The following is an 18214-nucleotide window of genomic DNA, read 5'->3' on the forward strand; positions in this document are numbered from 1 at the left end:
TCGAATGTTTCACAGAAAGAGGGGAAGCCGATGAAGCGAATTTCAAGAGCATGCCTCAGATGTCGGCAACGGAAAGCAAAGTGCAATCTGTAAGTGAGGATGTGAGCAAAATATTGCTATTCGCTGACTCTACGATTGAAGAGGCGTCTTGGGTCAACCTGGGGCCCCTCCATGCCAGTCATGTGCTCGCGACAATGCGGAATGTGTGCTTGTCAATTCGAGGCGAGGTGGAAAACGTGTGAGGAAGAGTGCGAGCGTGGGTTTGAATGAATTGGTGACGAGCCTCTGCTGATAATTCTAGGTATCGACTGAATCTCAAGGGCTATTGTCCGTAGCAGAGCAACCATCAGAGTCATATGCCGCCGGCTTCTCAAGACCTGAGAGGTCATTCAGTCCAGAAGAACCAATTACCGCCGCAAATATCGATGAGACTATTGTTTCTACAGACTTACATGCTACTTCAGAAGCTTTAAACATGTTGAGTCAAGCGGCTCAGCTAGATTCGTACGCGACGCCTTCTCGTTCACATGTTTCCGAGAGACCATCAGCTGCATCTCCGGGATCTCATGTTCGTTCGAGAGTTGATATTGCTTCTCAATTTGATCAAATGCAGTATCCACTAGTAGCAAGGGGATTGTTGACAACAGATCAAGTCGCAAGGCTTGTGGCTCGGTAAGTGATTCATCGAGACCGGGACTTTAATTAACACGGCCCAGATTCAAGGAGTTCTACCATCCTTATCTCCCAATAGCTCCAAGGAGGTCTTTCGATCCAGACTCTCTGCAATGGCTAGCAAAGCACGAGCCTCACCTCCTCACGGCTATCATCACAGTAGCCGCCCGGGATCTCCCTCAAGGAGACACCATCCTCCACACATGTTCAAGCTACATGTCCCAACTCGTCTCTGAGATCATTGCCGGGAAGAAATGCGACGTTGAAGCCGTCGAAGCCCTTCTGTTGTTAGCCGAGTGGGAACCACAAGACTCGTTCTCGGAAGGGAAGGAAGTCGGGTGTGGGGAGGAAGATCGAGCTGCGTGGATGCATGTGGGCTTAGCTTTGAGGATTGGATATTTTCTGGGTTTGGATAGGACTGCGATTAAGCATGAAGATGAAGATAAAGCGGCCCATTTCAGTAGAAGGAGAGTTACCTGGGCTGGTGAGTGTCCGTCATCGCTTTCGATTACTTGCTAATTTCTAGTCTGTTATATCTCTGATCGGCAGCTTTCTGCTCGTATTGGAAGAGCGTTTTGGTCGAGAGGTCCAGTTGCTCTTGCTGGTATTGGTAGACATGGTCGTCAAACATTTGATGATTTTCGTCCTCTTCTGCCAGAAACACCAGACGGGACGGACTATGCCAGTGTTCTGCAAGCGAACCTGGACCTGACACAACTATTTAGCAATGTTCATGATGTGCTTTACTCTGGGATGGGAAGTAGCATGAAAATGATGTTAGCAGGAAATTATGTCAAATACGTTGACGACTTTAGAAGAGCCATCGAAGGATGGAAAAGTATCTGGGGGACCTTAACATGTGAGGAGTCTCAATCTCAAAGAAACGAAGTTAACATCCCTAGGTCCACCAAATATCAAAGCAACATTACAAATGTCCTACGAGTACCTCCGACTCTACACAAACGCATACGCCTTCCAAGCAACCGTCACTAGAGCAGTAGCAGCCAAATCCCAAGGTCACGTCGCCACAAACGAGTCTCCTCATAATGGTGTTCCATCTCTCCCAGACGCTAGATTCATCTATGAATCGGTCGACGCTGCGAAATCTCTCTTGAGCATCATAACCAGCTATATCGATGCAGAGAACTGCTTGCGATACTTGCCCCTCCGCTTCTCATTGTAAGCTAGATTTCCACTTCCAACAGACCGCCATGCATCTAACATCCCATCCCAGATACTGCGTCAACTCAGCAGTATTCCTCTACAAAGTAAGCCCCATCCTCACCCTCTCTCTCTCCTCCCCTCCCCTCCCCTCCCCCTTCACCCCCCTCTAACAGTACCTCCCCAGGCATGGTCCTTCAACGTCCTCTCCACCCAAGAAAAACTCGGCATCCGCCACATGATCAAAGACGTAACCCTCCGCCTGCAAAAAGCCTCCGTCCGCCCCAACGACTTCACATCCCGCTACTCCGAGCTCCTCGACCGCCTCTGGCAACGCAAAGACCCCTTGCCTACCCAGAACGAACCGCAGAATATCGCGCCGCAGACAAGCGCAGGGTATGTGCCAGCGCTAGGAGGAGGAGGGGGGTTTGCGCAACAGGATGAGTTTTCGTGGTTAGATCTTCAGGCGGTGGGAGAGTTGGTTACTGGGAGTGGAGAGCAGGGGTTTGGAGGAGGGGGAGGGGGAGGAGGGGTGGAGTATGGGTTTGGGCAGTTTAGTGTGCCGATGGGGGGTGCAGAGTGGGGGGATTTTGGAGGTATGGGAGGTGAGGATATTAATCGGTTCTTTTGAGTGGTGGATGCGAGGTGATGCAGTGTGACGAGGAGGATCGCTTGGGCGAGGAAGAATTGACGGCTGCTGAAAATGAAAAGGACAGCTACAGAGTAGTTGGGATATCTGATGTGGTTGAGTAGCAAAGCATCGCGCATTTGACGATGCAGTATGACGAGGGAGTAGTCTTGTGGTGACGCTGTCAAGATGCAGAGGAGGAAGATCGCTTGAAGCGAGGAACCAAGTGGAAACGGGAGAACGCGGTGTTGGCGGATTCTGAAAATGAAAAGACGACTACAAAAGTGGATCTCACGAATCATGAACAGAGCTATAGAGCACACATCGGTCGCATGTTCTAAGCAGCAAACCATCACACAGTCGATAAACACACCATCCTCTCTACCCCACAGGAGCTCGCCCGAGGAGAAGCAGGACAAGGGTGGGGCGCTTGCAGCTACTTCAACTGAATATAGTGGTTCGCCATTTGTACTCGTTCCGGAGGAAGAAAGCAACATTGGGATTGGATGAACGATGGAGAGAACTATGAAGAGCCACGGAATGACGTGAGTCTCTATGTTCACGCGAGAGCGGTACCTTTGTACTGGCAGAAAGGGGGCGCTGCAAGCGAGCGAGGTAATCACTTCAGTGGAAAAGGGGTCTATGATTTCGAACACAACGCGAATTCGGCTTCACAACATTTCTCTGGAGGATAACAAGCTCAGGATCATCGATCAATTCTATACCTAACCCTATCCGTAGATAGGTTCTGTATTTTATCTATCCATTCCATGCAAGCCGGTGATCCATGCCAATACGAAAGAAAGAAGAAGAAGAAGCATGCCGAAGAAATGCAAATAGGGGTAGTCCTGGTCCAGCCCAGACTCCATAAACTCCAACAGACCACCACCAGCGCTTGGTGTGGTCAAACATCCATTCTGATGCAATCATTCCGATGTTGTGCTGCAGATGCGTGTACAGTGCAGAAATCAATCCAAGAATGCAATAATCAACGTTAAAGTAACATCCATCTATGTAACAGGTTCATGAGTTGAAGTTCTGCAACGTGTTCATAGTATTCTGCCTATCTCTGTCCAAAGCTTGTCGAGCACGATGTCCGGCATCAATGTAGCCTTCATTATCGAGATCCTCTAGCTCGAAAGGTGTAATAGGACCAGGACTACCAGCAGGTTGTAGTTTCGGGCTATTCGGCTCCTTTCTTTCACCACGCATGGTGCCAGCAATAGAACTCGAGGCAGCAGATCGAGCCTGTGCGATCATGTCCTTCTGGTATTGTTGTAGCTTTCTCTTGATGTCCGAGTTCTTCCTCTCATGACCATGAGCAGGTCTGTCTCTGGTGTTTCTCTTGTTGGTTGTAGGCATGGACAGATTCGTGGGTGGCAAAAGTCGAGGAGCTGATGTAGGAGTCGAGACTTGAGTATTGGCAGGAGACTTGTAGTTCGCAGGATGATATTTGCCCATGGGCTTGACGAGAGGCTCTGGGATCGAAGGCGACAAGGGACCGAAGGCAGGAGACATGAGTCCTGGTCCACCTCTGGGTGTGGTCTCCGAGGCAGGAGATGACATCAGCGAGGACGATGCAGACGTGATGGGCGATTCGGATTTGGACTTTGTCTCGCCGAATGGATGGGATCGATATATTCTTGGGACGTCTTCGTAATTTGGAAAATAGCCACTGAGATAATGTTAATACCACAACAGTTGATGAGAAGTGGGATACATACCCAGGTAAATCTCCCCTGGCAGAGAGAGGTGTATAGACTTGTTCTTTATGCGGCAGCTCAATAGCTATGGGTTGACTTCTCTTTCGTCCGGGAGTCTCTTCACGAAGTTGTCTCGAGAGGGAAGAAGATGAGGAATGGTTGTCTATTTGATATGAAAAATTAGCATCGGCACGATATCCAGATCTACAACCATCCTCGTGGATCCCAGAACCACCCCAATCCCCCTTTCCCAGACGTTGACTGGCGTATGTGGCGGCGGGGTAGTGCAGTGCAGTGCAGCGTAGTGTTGTGGTAGTGTAGCGCCATTCCCGCTGTGTGGATGCTGGCCATGATGCACTCCACACCGACTTAGGCAATGAGGGGCAAAGCTGCAACCCTGCGACGATGCTGGAGAAAAAAACTTACACTTACCAGGTGTAGTACAGCCAGGTAAATGTGATGTTGCAGACAGCGTACCAGCTGTAGAACTCTCTCCTCCTTTATCAACAATTTTCATGCTGCGTAGTGTCGCAAGAAGACTGTCCTCACTGCCAGTGCTGGACGCCGACGAGGTTCTCGTAAAGCTCGGGCGTGGGCTCCGATTCGGTGCCGCCTGAGCTGCGGATGCCAAGTATGACGCCGGTTTGAATGATCGGCTGGCCATGATGGGGACCTTGCCAGAGGAGGACTGGCGTGCGAGGAGGACCAGTATTTCAGGGACTCGTGACTGTTCGTAGCGGCGGCACAAGAAGACGATCAATGGCAGTTGATGTAAAAGTTGGGATCTAGAGAGAATCGTGTACGACTGGCTCTGCGACAATGCGATCGGAATTCGTGCCGAACTGCTGGGCACCACGAGCAACGGGAGAAAGGTAGGCTCGAGTTGCTCTTGATCTGAAATAGAAACCTTGGCATTCGGCGGTGTACGTGAATTGTTGAGTGAGTTGTGATCAGAGAGAGAGGGAGATGGAAGTGATGGAGTTGAAGAGTTGCCTCGTGATGTTGTTGTTTGTCAGTGGGCTGTTGTGATGTCCAGGTGGAATTCGAAAACAAAAAACGAGTACTGGAGGAACCTCCTAAAAAAGGATTATCATGGAATGCAGCTTCTCAAAGTAACTTTCATGCCACGTCTTGTCTTGTCTCGGAGTCTTGGATGCCTTAGGGTTGCTATCGTCGATGTCTCGAATTTGTCGTCATTGCTCGCTCGCTCACTCTCACTTCACCGTACCTGCCTTCGTTTGCTGGCTGGGAGGCGATGTCTCTCTTCTTCCTTTTTTCTCGAATCTCACTCACAACAAAATCAAAGACCAATGCCAGAACGTCGTCATATCTATATTGACTTCACTTCGCAAACCCACAGAGCAGCCAAGTTCAGAGCCACGTTTTTCCTGGGCCCTGGCGGTGCGTTAAGACAGAATCCTACAGGCATGCTGATATGATAAGCCAGGACGGTTGAAGATCATCATCACCGACCCACAATATTTCCTCAAGGATTCGTACTACGAGCTGGCTATGTATGCATCTTTCTTCGCAATATATCCACAAACTCAGCTTGATGGTTATCTCTTCGTTACCGTTGAATCCGAACTGGATTGCGCTTTTTGACGCTTTTACATGATTATTTTATGGAACACGGGTGAGAAATGACATCTAACGAGGCTGTGACGGCTTTGACGGACTCAAACGGATCTGCAGATCGACTGTATTTGGTAAGGTGATTGTGGCGTTGAAGAGTGGGCCTCTTCGTTTCAAGTTTCTTCTTGAGCTGCATGTCTCTATCCTTGTGGGAAGGATTGCGGTCGATCAAGCAGCGGTGACTCAAGGGATTCAACCTTATTCTTTCTATACTTGGTAATGGTAGACCCTGAGGGAGGGGAGACCCTTATGTGATAGTGGATGGTATTGGAAGAAGAAATTTTCAGCCTTTCAAGATTCTAGAGGTCGAACTTTTATGGAGACTTTGATAACTGGATAAACCTGACATCTCTTCAAGGACAGGATCCGATTGGCATCAAGCCTGGTGGTTGGGCATCAACTATCCCAACTCTACATCAACTGCCGTCGTGCCGTCTTGAGCCCCTTCCTTGATCGTTCATGCATCTCTCCACAACAAGTAGTCAAGAATAGACACTAAAACGCTGTATTGCATTGGGAAAATGGTATCGTTGTGCATCGCTAAAGTGGTATATCATGAATAGCACGCAATTCTGCCTAGAAGCAGTAACCAACCTCGTCCATCAACTCAATAGGGTATCATTCGTATGCGGTGTTTCCTCCCTGTCCATTAATATCACCTCCTTCCCGAACATTCCTGTTTCTGCATGTCAGGACCACTTAAACGGTAGCTCTACCAGTCCATCTAGTCTTGTTGTTCCTATGCTTGAAGTAGTACCACGCCATTCCGACGGCACTGATCAACCACAGCAACGCATTCGTCAAGTCAATCCAGACCGCATGTTTCATTCGGATGATCCCGCTGTCACCTTGCGCGTTGGCATGGATGTACATGTTGCCGAAAATGCCAAAGAGGACGATCCAGAGGACGAAGAGGATCGTGTCCCAGACGAAGGCGAAGGGAACTCGAGACATAAAGGGGATGATGTAAAGGACGGCTGTGAAGGCCGAGAGGGATGCGACGACTTCTGCGTAGGCCTGGAGATGTTAGCTGGGTCGCAAAGAAGCATCCGCAGAAGAATAACAGCTGCAGAGGTAAGGCTTAAGAGCGAGTAGTTCAGGGCAGAGAATGCGACAAGAGATCTCGACATACCCATTTGCCATCCGTATATTTGTGCTCCTGATTCGCCTTATGCAGATCAACACCATACAATCCGCACACCGTCAATGCAAGGACGAGTTGAATAAATCGAAAGACCGAATGGGCAATATAACCCATCGTCATTTCGAAACCACGAACGAGACCCATTTTGCTCTGCTGCTGCTTCTTCGCCGACGATGGATTATGTATTCGATGCTTTCTTCGTACGCGACACGTTCGTGAGGATTGTTATTGAGTCGCAGCAATGATAATCCAAAATCGTGTTGTGTTGGTCGTGCGGGAGGAAGGAGAAGATCGTCGTCGAAAGGGAAAGCAGAGAATGAATCACATCAAACCATCACGAAACCCCATGCCCACCTTCCTTTCCCCGGCCTATATATCCTGCGCGCGACAGCCACCACGCCATCACCACCTTCCTGTCTGCCGTTCCCAGATTTGTGACGATCGCAATCAATCAATGCTGCACAGAGGCGCTTGTCGTCCGATATTGATTTTGCCTTGGCAGAACGTGTCGAATTGAATTCGGGGCGGTGATGTCATTTTCAGGGTTGTGCTTCCCTGGCAGTTGCTTTTGTTGCAGATCGGACGTGGTGTAAAGGTAGCGAGGTGGTGGAGCGCGTTCATTGGGTGGGAGGTGAAGAGACTCTTTAATGGATGGATGCCTCGCTTAGAAACTCTATCTCATGCAGAAGTTTTCTTGCGGACTTCGACAGCTATCTGGCTCAAGTGAGGCTATTCCCATGAGAAGAAGTCTGGCAGCTCCTTCATGCGATGTCTCTTATGGATTATGATCATTGGCTCAAGTGAGGTCATCCCTTGCTCCGGCCAAATGCTCAATACTTTTCGTTCCATTGCTTCGAATAGCTGATTGTACAATTCAATGATTTCAGAGACGTGGATGAGATTCGGATTGGCAGCCTTTGCAAAAGAAGTAGATCCTTTTCCACCCATGTATCTATGCTCTCGAACTTGAGCAACTGCCCTGCCAAATCCGCTTCGAGTACTCCAAAGTCTTTAGACAAAGGTATTTACAAACGTATGTACATATCTTTTACCGCCTTGGAGAAGTAATCAATGAATATCATTCAAGCTGCTCACTGCATCATGTGCAAGATAAATTCATTCTATCTTAAAAGATCCAAGACACAAAGACGCCAAGTCCCATGGACACAACGCCAACTAGAGCAAGACGAGTGTTTGAATTCTCCGCCAACGCATTGATAGTCTGTAATGAATTCCCAAAAAGCTTGAACGATGCAATGTCATCCAGTTTGTCGGCTATTGCCGGGGTGTGGAGTTCATTAGAATCCTGCAGTCCCTTCTCTGCCATGTGAACTCCTCGCTCTGGCTCTGCTTCATTGTACTCGATGCCAATTTCCTCGTCCTCCAGCAGCGGCAAACTCAACAAACTGGGCAACCTTGCATAAGGTCGCAACGTCTCGGGATCTCTGGTTGAAGTGTTCAGAGACGTAACAGACAGCATATCAGCATTCAGTAGTCCGGGAGAACCGTTTGCCCATGAAAGGATGTACTCCAATTTATCTAGGCTGAGTTGTTGTTCCGTCCCAATACGTCTATAGAGTATCCGACGAGTGTTGATACTTTTGTCCAACATAAGCCCCCTGAGTCGGTTCGCCAGATTTGCTATCTGTTTCTCTGTTGGTCGTGATGGAAACCAGAATCTCAAATCCATATAGTTTTGGAGTGGGCGGTCGATCACTGCTACCTCAGGAGCTGCTGGTTGTGATACGAGTGTTATTCTTTCATCACAGGGCTCGCCGCCAAGTTCCAATACTGGCGCTATTTGTCCTTTGGGGAAGTGGGGTGCATCTTTCGTGATCTTGGCTAGCAGCTCCAGCATTGTATACTTCAAATTTGCATCTCCGAAGGCTTTCATCGACCATATCAAAGCAGACGTGAAAGAATTGTTGCCTGGAAGATTAGTTGTCTCCTGTCTACCACACGCTAACAAACACTCGAATCTCCTGGTAGGATAGCGGGGTCGAGATTTGACATTTGATATATGAAAGAGGCCAGCATGACAACAATCGAAGATCAGTAAGATGTCCCCTTCTGTGTCTGCGATGATATGCTCTGATTCCCTCCACGCTGCAGCATTGCGGATAGCCGACTCTGCAGAGATAGGTGGACGGTTTCTACCGTGATCAGTAACAGCAATCGCAGGTATACTGATACTTACGGAGCTAGGTGAAGGTCACCAGATGTGCTTGGGTAACCATGCCCTGAATAGTAGACAATGAGCAAACTCGAGCTACTGTCGTAGCCTTCCACAAACTCGAGGAGGTGTTTCGTGAGTTGGGTGCCGGGAAGGATACCCCGTCTGGTACGCTGCCTGAATGCATTGTGGACATTTGGTTCCATGTTGCCTGTCAATTCAGCAACACGAGCCTTGATTCGTGCAACTCGAGATTCAATTGCTGTTTTCGTCATTATTCTTTCTTGAAGCTAAACCTCTGGAACATACTCTCTTCTCCACCCGACTCACTCTCACTATCGCTAGCCATTTCATCATCGCCACCTACTGTTCGCTCCAGTCGGCGTCGAGCTCTTTTGGTAGCCTTGTTCCGGATCTGTGTCCACCTGTCCTGAATCGGGGTGGTTGGCTGCATCATCTCACCATCTTCTACATGCTCATCTCTAAATAACTGTCGCTGGACGACTTCGTAACGTAAAACGTTCGTAAAGACCTTTCCGAGTTCACGTAACTCGCTCGCGTTACCAAATGCAAGATTATTGTCATCTTCAGCCCAGGACAACATGAGAACAGCAGTTCTTCGGTAAGACCGTCCTGTTTGTTCGACGTTCTTCATTTGCTCATCCCAGATCGCTTTCAGAGTGGCATCTTCTGATGCACTCTCCTCCTGCAACTCAGACGTGACTGAGCCTTCTTCGCTCATTGTTTTCGGAGGGGCGACTTCTCGATGAGAGAGCTACAGCCTTGTCCGAATTGATGGAATTGTGCATGGAGATTCAAATGCGAATCTTTCTTTGGGAGAGATTCCTACAAGTGACGACACGGATAGACCGCCCTAGACCATTGAGATTGAGATTGAAAGTGACTTGACCTCAGGAAATGGACGGAAGAGGGTTTGCAGTTGAAAAATGTTCAATGCTGCGAGGCTCTGGAAGTCTCACTTTACTCATTCTCGGTGAGGAGGGCGCAGCCTGTCCAATGGCCGTATCATGTTACATTGGTGGCTTGGAACTTTTCTAAGTCAGGCTGAGGGTGGCGTTGGTGCCTAGCCAGCCTTCACCTGCATTGACCAATGAGGGACGTTGATTGACGCTCGATATTCACAGGCGCAACTTCAACCAGTATTGAATCAAAATTCGTGGTCAGACGCTCTTTAATTCAATTGAATGAGAAATATTTGATCCCTACCAACTTTTGAACTTTTATACAGTGAAGCGAAGAAACTCTCCACACCGCTAATAGTCATAATCCATACACAAGAAAGAATTATGAGGGTCCATAACATCACCAACAAGCTTGTTATCCCACAATCCCAAAAGATCAAGCTCATAATCCAATGTGGTATTGATCCCAGTGCTGGGATATCTGGTATAGCCGCCAATTTCGTAGAGACGAGTTTCGATATCGGCACTTTGCCATTTCCACCTTCGAAATATTAGTTTCTTACTAAGTTGGAGTAATGCGAAGGAAAGATAGTTACTAGAGTCGATCGATATAGGCATGATGTAAGTAGAAGAGCGGATCGTTTGGACTGACGTAGATATCCTGGAGAGGGGGGAAAATGGGTTAGTGATATTCTTTCCTAAGGCTCAATCGATTTGAACTTACCCCCATGCTTCCAGCTACGCCTCCGCCGATGCCACCATGACCTCTAACAACGCGAATTAATAAGGTCTAGTCTCTCAACGTGCTATATACTCTTGCTCACAGACTCTCTCCACAGAAAGAACTATCACACAGAGCAAAATGATCCATCATGCCAGAAGAGAATAGAATGGGAAGGTGGATATAACGTACGCAGTATGTGGTGAGGCACCAATACACCAAATACAAGCTTCGCGTAATGGGTGATATTTATGCATCCATCGATAACGCTCTGAGCTGCACCAGCAGCGAACGTCTCGTTGACTTTACGCTTTAGACAGTATCCCTCGGGAGTGTCCGAAGTAGAGGGTCCAAGATGAACAGTTGAATTTGCAAAGGGCCCATCTACGACGCACAAATCGACTGAACTACCGTTCCCCCCGAAACCGGTATCTGCGTCAAGGATTGGAGAGTTGATGTAATTGCCGGCATCTCGTGTTTCGTCCCATCAGCTGTTTTCATTGAATTAGCATACTGAGAAGCTAGGAGGTGGAAGGTATGACTTGCGTCATGGGTCCAGTGTAGTTGCATTCTGTTTGGAGTAGGTGCTTGTGCAATTTCATGTACAGACGATAGTATAGCAAGAATTAGCCTTGTATATTGTTTTTAGCGTGTAAGCGTGTAGCGGATAACACAATATAATTACAACAGCGTGAATAATAGGCGTCATGTTTTGATGAAGAGCTACCAAGTCTTCAAATCTTGTCGTAGCACCGGTGAGGCCGGATGTTGAAGGAAGCTCCCATAGGCACTTTTCAGCCGTGATGTATGACGTCTATTCGGTTGAAGTCATGTTCGTCCATTCTTTAGCGATATCTAATTGATCTTCACTGCAAACGGTTATGTTCCAAACACTTGTAGTGTTGTCTCTTTTGTATTGCAGCGAGATAGCTCCAGCTGTAGCGACAGCTAGAAAAAAGGTCAACGTTTCTCGGAACAACATGATGAACGAAAGTGAGATCTAAAAGACTAAAAGAAGGACTGCTGGTAGATTCAAGTTTAGATTACCTAGAGGGATCAAGTTATGTAGTTCTCGAAAGAAAGGCCTAATCACGTGGTTACCGAAGTCAAAGCGAGTTACTGTAGACCACATCCCGGATCGAAGAGACTATCGGCTCCACGAAGATACTTTCAGCCAATACCTATCATCCTGATATCCTACATAGCTGATCTCTTCTATCTCATTTCCGGAGGAGACGTTGCTTGCAGATTTAGGCCTCGCCAGCCCATCCTAGCTGTTCCCCACAGCGTAGACAAAGCCTCGCCAGCCTGCGATACAAGCTTTAGGGGACTGAGGACGACTCCAATTAAGCTCAAGGAAGGATCATGTTACTTTGTAGCGGCCAGAGAAAAATTGTATTGCAAGATAGTCTGACAATTCCCGGTAGCCGCAGTTGAGAACTGCCGACGCCTCGGAGAATTTCTCCTCCCCGCATATTGCAGAGTAAAATTTTCAGACGACATTGCCTGCAAAAAGTAGTTGCGCAAGCTTCGAGCTGACGAGTAGATTGTTGCGCGTCCGAGGCCTTCGTTGGTTGAAGTGCAGATGCACGGAGGAGAAGACGACGATGTTGATCATAGGTCTGATAAGATTACGCATATCGGAATTGACCACTAAAATCAATGTTTGTTGCGTACTCTGCTATACAATTCTGAAATAGGACCAAAGATTCTAGAAAAAGTACGCGTATCATCCAATCCCCTTACGACTGCTTGTCGATCATCGGATATCTAGTTGCACAGTGCTAGATTGAATCCGAGTACGAGATTGACTGTAGAGGCCTGCAGCGCTCAGCAAGCGCATTGTCCACCCGCTTTAACCTTACTTCTATTTCGGTAGAAGTAAAGCGGGTGGACACATCGGATCGAGCCCCCTTATAGACGGCACTAACCTACCTAGGTATGAAGGTATCTTGTGCCACGTGGGTTTCAGATTTGTATGAGACATTCTCTACAACGACACATAATTTTGGTTGAAGGGGTTCGCTTCGATGGTTCTACCCCCTTTACTCCGTAAGCGAAGTATAAGCCGTAAAGCCTGTTGACCTCCAGCCATGTCACATCTTACATGCTGAGCGCTACAGAGCTTTACGGTGGCACTTGAGGACGGTGGCCGTCTAGTCTCAAGGCTCTGAACTAAGTCCTTCATCCATAATTTCCTGGTCCTAATCACCACCTATGTTAACCACTTTGGTCCACGGCATGGTATTCGTACATTCAAGCATTTAATTCAAATTTTTCTGTCTGCTGTACCGCTAACTGCTATCAACGCAGAAAGTAGTACAAGTTGTGACGGTCATCGCATGGTATGAAAAGGAGACAAAAATACACCAGAGCTGACGCTTGATCCAATAATCTGAAGTTCCCCATTGAAATTTTGTATCTAATTTGAGAGGTCTGACATGCCATTCATACAGTGAACATTGTACTCAAGCTTCCCAGACGATCTAGGTTGCAAAAAATCGATGAACACAAAATTCTTCTGCATGCCCCAAACCATCCTTTTAGCCCCTATCATCTAACTCGAACTTGCTGATCCGCTAGCGCTAGATGTTCCGTTAGAGCTAGAGTTGCTCGACCCTGACCCCATATTCGTATTGAAAGGATCATCAGCATTGACCTCCCCACCATCCTCTGTCCAGTAAGATGCAATGTAAGCCAAATCGGTGTAATTGGCAGTGGTATTGACACCGATAGAAATCCAAACCAGAAGGCCATCAGATAGGGAGTCTCCAAGCATTACGTACTCCACGAAGGGATCGTACTCGGCACTCGCAGCAGAGGGTGCCCATGCGTCATCGTCATTGCTGACAACGGCTTGAGTGTTGGTATTGTATGGATACAGGGCCTCGACTTCAGCGCGCAACGCGGTGTCGAAAAACAATTGTCCGATATGGTTCACGGTTCCCCCGGTGTAGGTGCCGTTTGGAAGGATGGTTGAGTTGATGTGAGTGACGACGTGCTCGTGGGTAGCACGGCCAGTGTAATGGCCAGGGAAAATGGTATCGAACTCGACGACGCCGTCGGTATCTGTGACTTGAACTCCGCGAAGAAACGTGCTGTTCAAGCCACCTTCTCCAGCTGCTTGAGAAGGGTCAATGCCGGAGTAGACACCGGTAGCGTTGCAGGACCAGATATCAGCCACGAGATCTTGGATAGGCTCGCAGGTGCTGGTGTCAATGAATTGCATTTCCAAGTGCATCGGGACCTATTCATTATATTAGAAATCTCGTCAAATGCGGTGAAGTCTGAAAGTCCTCACCCCCTCTTGAACTTCGGTAAGATTGGATCGAATCAGTTCTCCATAAACGTAATAGGGACCGACGGTATCCTCAGGTGTCAATACGCAGGAAGTGTTCGCGCCAAAGATTGTCGACTCTGGCGTATTGAGAGTATACCCAGTGTTATTTTGTTGGTGAGAATTTTCTTCGTATACCTCGAGCTCGGCAAGATCGCGCCTGTACGGTTCTACATACAACGCCAATTATTAGCACATCGAGCGCACCGCTTGGACAATAAAATGATTGTATAACTTACTGTTCGTTGCGAGTCCTCGTTTCTGGCGAAGAGAAGTTGCAGTTGCAGCACGTCGAGCAATTGCCCGGTCCTTCAATGCACGAGCTTGCGCAGAACCTTCACAGCTCCCCAGAGCACGTTTGGAATGGCTGGCCAGGTGATCGCGAATGGCTAACTCGCGCTTGACGTGTGCTGCATCATGCGCTTCACCAGGATGGGCGAGCGTGGGTTCAAGGACAGACAAGGCAGCCAACGCCGTTGCGATGTTGAAGAGATTGACCATTGTGGAAAGCGTACACAGTAATGAAGCAGATTGCAAAGTTAGAAGCGAATGCCGTAAAGAAAGTAGACGTTTTTGTGTACAAGAATGAAGTTGGATATTGAGATGAAGAACTTAGGAAGCATGTAAATTTATATATACTTACTACCCCTCTCATCGCCTTTCTCCTTTCTCTAGGAAGCATACGACGGCTGTGACCCCACTGCCGAACGTTGCGTAGACTTAAAGCCTTGCCATACTTGTGGAGAGCTTCTCCATAAATTCAGGGATGTTCTTTTTCTTTTCGACGACGTTGCAGGCCCATGGATTCGCAGCCACAAACAGCTGACGAATCATTTCCATCAAATTGGAAATTGGAAACGCTCTTTCAATGACTGGCCGGACTTGGCGACAAGGTTTCTTAATCATACAGGTTCTGCTGACGCACATTACAATGAAAAGGGGAGTGGACAGCTCGAGGTGGACAACTACAGCGATCATCAAACCGGGGTGCTAACCGAAGAGCCCGAGCGGGTCGGCGCAGTCCGCCTTGGGCCCACCTGCTCAACCTGTAATTAGCAGCAGGTTTACTCGGTACTGCGCAAAATTTCGTGGCTGGAGCATCTTCAAGCAAAAGAATAAGAAGGCAACCTATCACTACCAGAAGGCCTTGCCCTGTATATTTCTGTGAGGTGTATGGAAATGCAACGTCATCAGGGGGAGGGAATCATGCGAAAATAATGTGCTGATGAAGTTGTCAACCCGGAGATGTGTAGACGGCTAACAATGTACACTGGTTAGCTTAAGAAAAGCACAATCTGTATGTAGCCAGCTGACTTAAGCTCGAAGACTAATCACAAACCAGCAACAGCATCTTGTAATCCAAGTGCTTCCCTTCTGGACTTGCTCTCTGGATCAAGATACGGTCTCTCGCCCAAACTGACGGCTCTCTGTCCAGTCCTTTCTCCCAAACCCAGGTTGATATAATCCGGAGTCGCTGCGTGATGAACGCTCCTATTGTCCCAGATTGCTAAGTCGTTCACGTTCTGCCATCGGTGTCGAACTTGCAAGTCGTGATTTTCAACAACCAGAGAAGTGAACCACTCTAGCAGACCTTTTGACTCTCCTTCCGCGAGCCCATTGATGCTCTGAACATGATGTCCCACAGCAAAAACAGATTTCCACCCTGTCACTGGATTGGTTCGGATCACAGGATGGATGGCTTCGAGTTTTTCCCCGATGTTTTCGGGAGCGCCGCGAGGTTCGGTGTAGATTTTGAATCCGTTCTTTTGTGCTGTTTCGTTGAATACGGGTTGTGCGTAAGTGGCAGTCAGGGTCTCGAGGAATTTCTGAACAGGTGTGGAAATTCGATCATAGACTTCGTAGCCTGATGCCCAGAGGGTATCTGTGGTCGTGAATCAGCGGGTATCTCCAGGAAATCTCATGCAAATTGGACTAACCTCCACCGGTTGAAGGAATCTCCGTCAATCGAAGCAATGCGTAGTCACTAGGAACAGGCTCGAATGTGATATCCGAATGCCACGCCTGCTTTGCACTTTGCTTCTTCTGAGCCTTGAATCTATCTTGATAGAACTTCTTAGCTTGCTGCGATGAGATGACGCTGATTTCGTCGTCTTTGCCGCCAAGTTCACGCCCAGAGTTGGAAACTGGGTGGATGTGCAACTTCGAGGTAGATGGTTTGCCGGAAAGTTCTCCAAGGCGCTGGACGAGCTCTTTCTGGAGGTCATTGGTGATGTCGTCCTGCTTTCGGAAGAAGACAACGCCGCGTTGCGAAACTGGTGTTGTTAGTCATGCTGGAAGATTCGAAAGGAGACATACTGGTGATTGCAAGGTCTCGTATCAGATCATCAGAATTCGGAGCTCTCAGCCATTTTGCAAGATTAACTCCTACAAACTCCTTTCCAATGACTGGAGTGACATCAAAGCTTTGGAAGTGGTCCAAAGCACCGCTAAGCTTCAAAGGCTCTTTGTGTTGTGGTGATTGAACCGCTGGAGCTCCATCTTTGGCAGAAGTGTCTGTCTTGGTCTCTGATCCGAGAGAAAGGGAAGCAGCTTTGCCGTTGATCTGATCTGCAACTTCAAGTACTGTCTCTGTTAGTGAAGGTGCCATTTTCTTCGATGAATCGATGCTGCAATTGAATATCCGATCGATGATGTCTGGAATTCCCTAAAATTCTTGGGAGATCTGGAGATAAGTACATGGGTATGGGTATCCCGGACGGACACATCGTTCCGTTCCCCACGTTCTTGAAGAGAGTCGATGGTATCAATATGGACTTGATTGACACCATGCGTGATTTCTGTACGCAGATTTGTGTAACCCCGCTATTGCCGGAGTTGGACAATTAATCCTCGATAAGAATGTTATAATGCAGGCGCTGGGATTGGATAGGTATGATAGAAGGATGAGAGGCAGCGTGAATATCACATGGGATGCTGCAGATATTCATCATACGCCATGCATTTGACGTGCGAATGGCATCAAATAGCGACCTGCAAAGCATGTAATTGGCTCAAGGGTGACGGGGTCAGAACCGCCACCTGCTGACTCCTAATTTTGGGGGTCGATGTAACATTAGGAGATGTGATTGCTCAGCGTATTCAAGCGACGTTCATCGAAGGATCGAAGGAGAAGAGGTTGAAGTGAAGTCAAGTGAGGTGAGGTGAAGATAGAGGGGGCTGAGGACTAAGCTGAAACAGTCTGGTCGGTGTGGCTGCATGAACTATTGAGCTTGGAATATCGTCACGATCTCCATCACTGTTTTTGTGCATTGGTGTCTGCATCAGAAGTACAAAGCGTACAGTACATCGCAATTTGGATGTTATTAACGCCATCATCACCCAATTAAGACAAACGGGAGGATACGCTGATTGCAAAGGTTACTGGCCGAAGCGCGTCCCAGCTCCCAGCAACTTGGCATTCCCCACTCTTGCGCATTTGCCATACTGGCAACCCTCCTTCGTTCTAGACCTCTCTGCACTCAAAATCTTTCGAGATTCTGCTCGGTGAGTCAGCTAAGTGAAGTAAGTGCTCTATAGTTCATCCGAGTGTGACTCTAAATTATTTATAAAAGGGTCCAGTTCAATATTTCCCCCTTTGATGACTTGAGGAAGACTCCTTCATATCTCTCCCCCCCATTACCATCTTCACTTTGGTATTCACTATGCTTAGCCCCATGTATCTTCACCCACAAGGTTGTGGATCCAAAGCCATGGATACATTGTCCGATTTTCAAGCCAAATTTCGACTGGTTCATTGCGTGCTTTCCGAGGCTTGGGCCGGAATCCGGACACATGTGGGGGATTCTTCTGGCTCGAACTTGGCTGTCTTTCTCATGTATGCACAGAATAAACTTCATGCACCACTCGCTTATTTTTCAGATGTCGCAAGTATTCCTAGAAAATCGCAATCTTCTCGTTGATCCAGCATCTTGCGAATCTGGATGGATCTCTCGAACGCCCAAGACACTAATACTTCTTCTGTGGCTCGCATTTTCTCGGAGAACTCTACATGGTTGCACTCATAACAGGAAAATCTGGTCTTGGCCACCCAGTTGAAGATTCCCGCTCTTAGATGGAAATCCGAGACTTACCTTGGAAAGTTCCAGCCATGAAGCAA

General features: G+C 48.0%; 6 protein-coding genes across 6 annotated transcripts; 1 reads left to right on the forward strand and 5 right to left on the reverse strand.

Annotated features, from left to right (window-relative positions):
- Window positions 1-30: 30 nt before the first annotated feature.
- On the forward strand, window positions 31-2464 carry LY89DRAFT_599883 (uncharacterized protein; the record flags this gene model as incomplete). Its single annotated transcript, XM_018210123.1, has 8 exons — window positions 31-89; window positions 142-274; window positions 302-672; window positions 717-1156; window positions 1199-1531; window positions 1575-1851; window positions 1907-1940; window positions 2021-2464. 8 exons carry the CDS (start codon window positions 31-33, stop codon window positions 2462-2464), a joined length of 2091 nt encoding a protein of 696 aa, XP_018062517.1.
- Window positions 2465-3484: 1020 nt separating this feature from the next.
- LY89DRAFT_677052 (uncharacterized protein) lies at window positions 3485-4828 on the reverse strand (the record flags this gene model as incomplete). Its single annotated transcript, XM_018213649.1, has 3 exons — window positions 3485-4136; window positions 4186-4585; window positions 4642-4828. 3 exons carry the CDS (start codon window positions 4826-4828, stop codon window positions 3485-3487), a joined length of 1239 nt encoding a protein of 412 aa, XP_018062518.1.
- Window positions 4829-6080: 1252 nt separating this feature from the next.
- LY89DRAFT_691069 (uncharacterized protein) lies at window positions 6081-7495 on the reverse strand. The gene is made up of 2 exons (XM_018216229.1): window positions 6932-7495; window positions 6081-6816 (listed from the first exon to the last, which is right to left on the reverse strand). Exons 1-2 carry the CDS (start codon window positions 7085-7087, stop codon window positions 6499-6501), a joined length of 474 nt encoding a protein of 157 aa, XP_018062519.1. The 5' UTR covers window positions 7088-7495; the 3' UTR covers window positions 6081-6498.
- A 565-nt stretch (window positions 7496-8060) lies between these two features.
- Window positions 8061-10089, reverse strand: LY89DRAFT_725101 (uncharacterized protein). The gene is made up of 3 exons (XM_018218950.1): window positions 9426-10089; window positions 9141-9378; window positions 8061-9096 (listed from the first exon to the last, which is right to left on the reverse strand). Exons 1-3 carry the CDS (start codon window positions 9856-9858, stop codon window positions 8070-8072), a joined length of 1698 nt encoding a protein of 565 aa, XP_018062520.1. The 5' UTR covers window positions 9859-10089; the 3' UTR covers window positions 8061-8069.
- A 3074-nt stretch (window positions 10090-13163) lies between these two features.
- LY89DRAFT_629945 (putative GPI anchored dioxygenase) lies at window positions 13164-14681 on the reverse strand. The gene is made up of 3 exons (XM_018211226.1): window positions 14337-14681; window positions 14062-14267; window positions 13164-14007 (listed from the first exon to the last, which is right to left on the reverse strand). Exons 1-3 carry the CDS (start codon window positions 14596-14598, stop codon window positions 13318-13320), a joined length of 1158 nt encoding a protein of 385 aa, XP_018062521.1. The 5' UTR covers window positions 14599-14681; the 3' UTR covers window positions 13164-13317.
- A 712-nt stretch (window positions 14682-15393) lies between these two features.
- On the reverse strand, window positions 15394-16822 carry LY89DRAFT_336990 (TauD-domain-containing protein). The gene is made up of 3 exons (XM_018206827.1): window positions 16414-16822; window positions 16035-16370; window positions 15394-15979 (listed from the first exon to the last, which is right to left on the reverse strand). Exons 1-3 carry the CDS (start codon window positions 16703-16705, stop codon window positions 15429-15431), a joined length of 1179 nt encoding a protein of 392 aa, XP_018062522.1. The 5' UTR covers window positions 16706-16822; the 3' UTR covers window positions 15394-15428.
- Window positions 16823-18214: the final 1392 nt, after the last annotated feature.

Source organism: Mollisia scopiformis (assembly GCF_001500285.1).
Source record: "Mollisia scopiformis unplaced genomic scaffold LY89scaffold_33, whole genome shotgun sequence".
Classification (NCBI taxonomy): Eukaryota; Fungi; Ascomycota; class Leotiomycetes; order Helotiales; family Mollisiaceae; genus Mollisia; species Mollisia scopiformis.

Excerpts from the sequence above, each read along its gene's own strand:
- LY89DRAFT_691069 (XM_018216229.1), bottom strand. The coding sequence starts at position 7,087 with ATGGGTCTCGTTCGTGGTTTCGAAATGACGATGGGTTATATTGCCCAT. Across the intron at positions 6,817-6,931 it reads AATATACGGATGGCAAATGG|GCCTACGCAGAAGTCGTCGC; the intron begins GTATGTCGAGAT and ends TAACATCTCCAG.
- LY89DRAFT_725101 (XM_018218950.1), bottom strand. The coding sequence starts at position 9,858 with ATGAGCGAAGAAGGCTCAGTCACGTCTGAGTTGCAGGAGGAGAGTGCA. Across the intron at positions 9,379-9,425 it reads TGAGTCGGGTGGAGAAGAGA|CAATTGAATCTCGAGTTGCA; the intron begins GTATGTTCCAGA and ends TGACGAAAACAG. Across the intron at positions 9,097-9,140 it reads GGTGACCTTCACCTAGCTCC|AAACCGTCCACCTATCTCTG; the intron begins GTAAGTATCAGT and ends TGATCACGGTAG.
- LY89DRAFT_629945 (XM_018211226.1), bottom strand. The coding sequence starts at position 14,598 with ATGGTCAATCTCTTCAACATCGCAACGGCGTTGGCTGCCTTGTCTGTC. Across the intron at positions 14,268-14,336 it reads ACGAGGACTCGCAACGAACA|AACCGTACAGGCGCGATCTT; the intron begins GTAAGTTATACA and ends CGTTGTATGTAG. Across the intron at positions 14,008-14,061 it reads TTACCGAAGTTCAAGAGGGG|GTCCCGATGCACTTGGAAAT; the intron begins GTGAGGACTTTC and ends TATAATGAATAG.
- LY89DRAFT_336990 (XM_018206827.1), bottom strand. The coding sequence starts at position 16,705 with ATGGCACCTTCACTAACAGAGACAGTACTTGAAGTTGCAGATCAGATC. Across the intron at positions 16,371-16,413 it reads ACGAGACCTTGCAATCACCA|TTTCGCAACGCGGCGTTGTC; the intron begins GTATGTCTCCTT and ends TAACAACACCAG. Across the intron at positions 15,980-16,034 it reads GATTCCTTCAACCGGTGGAG|ATACCCTCTGGGCATCAGGC; the intron begins GTTAGTCCAATT and ends TCACGACCACAG.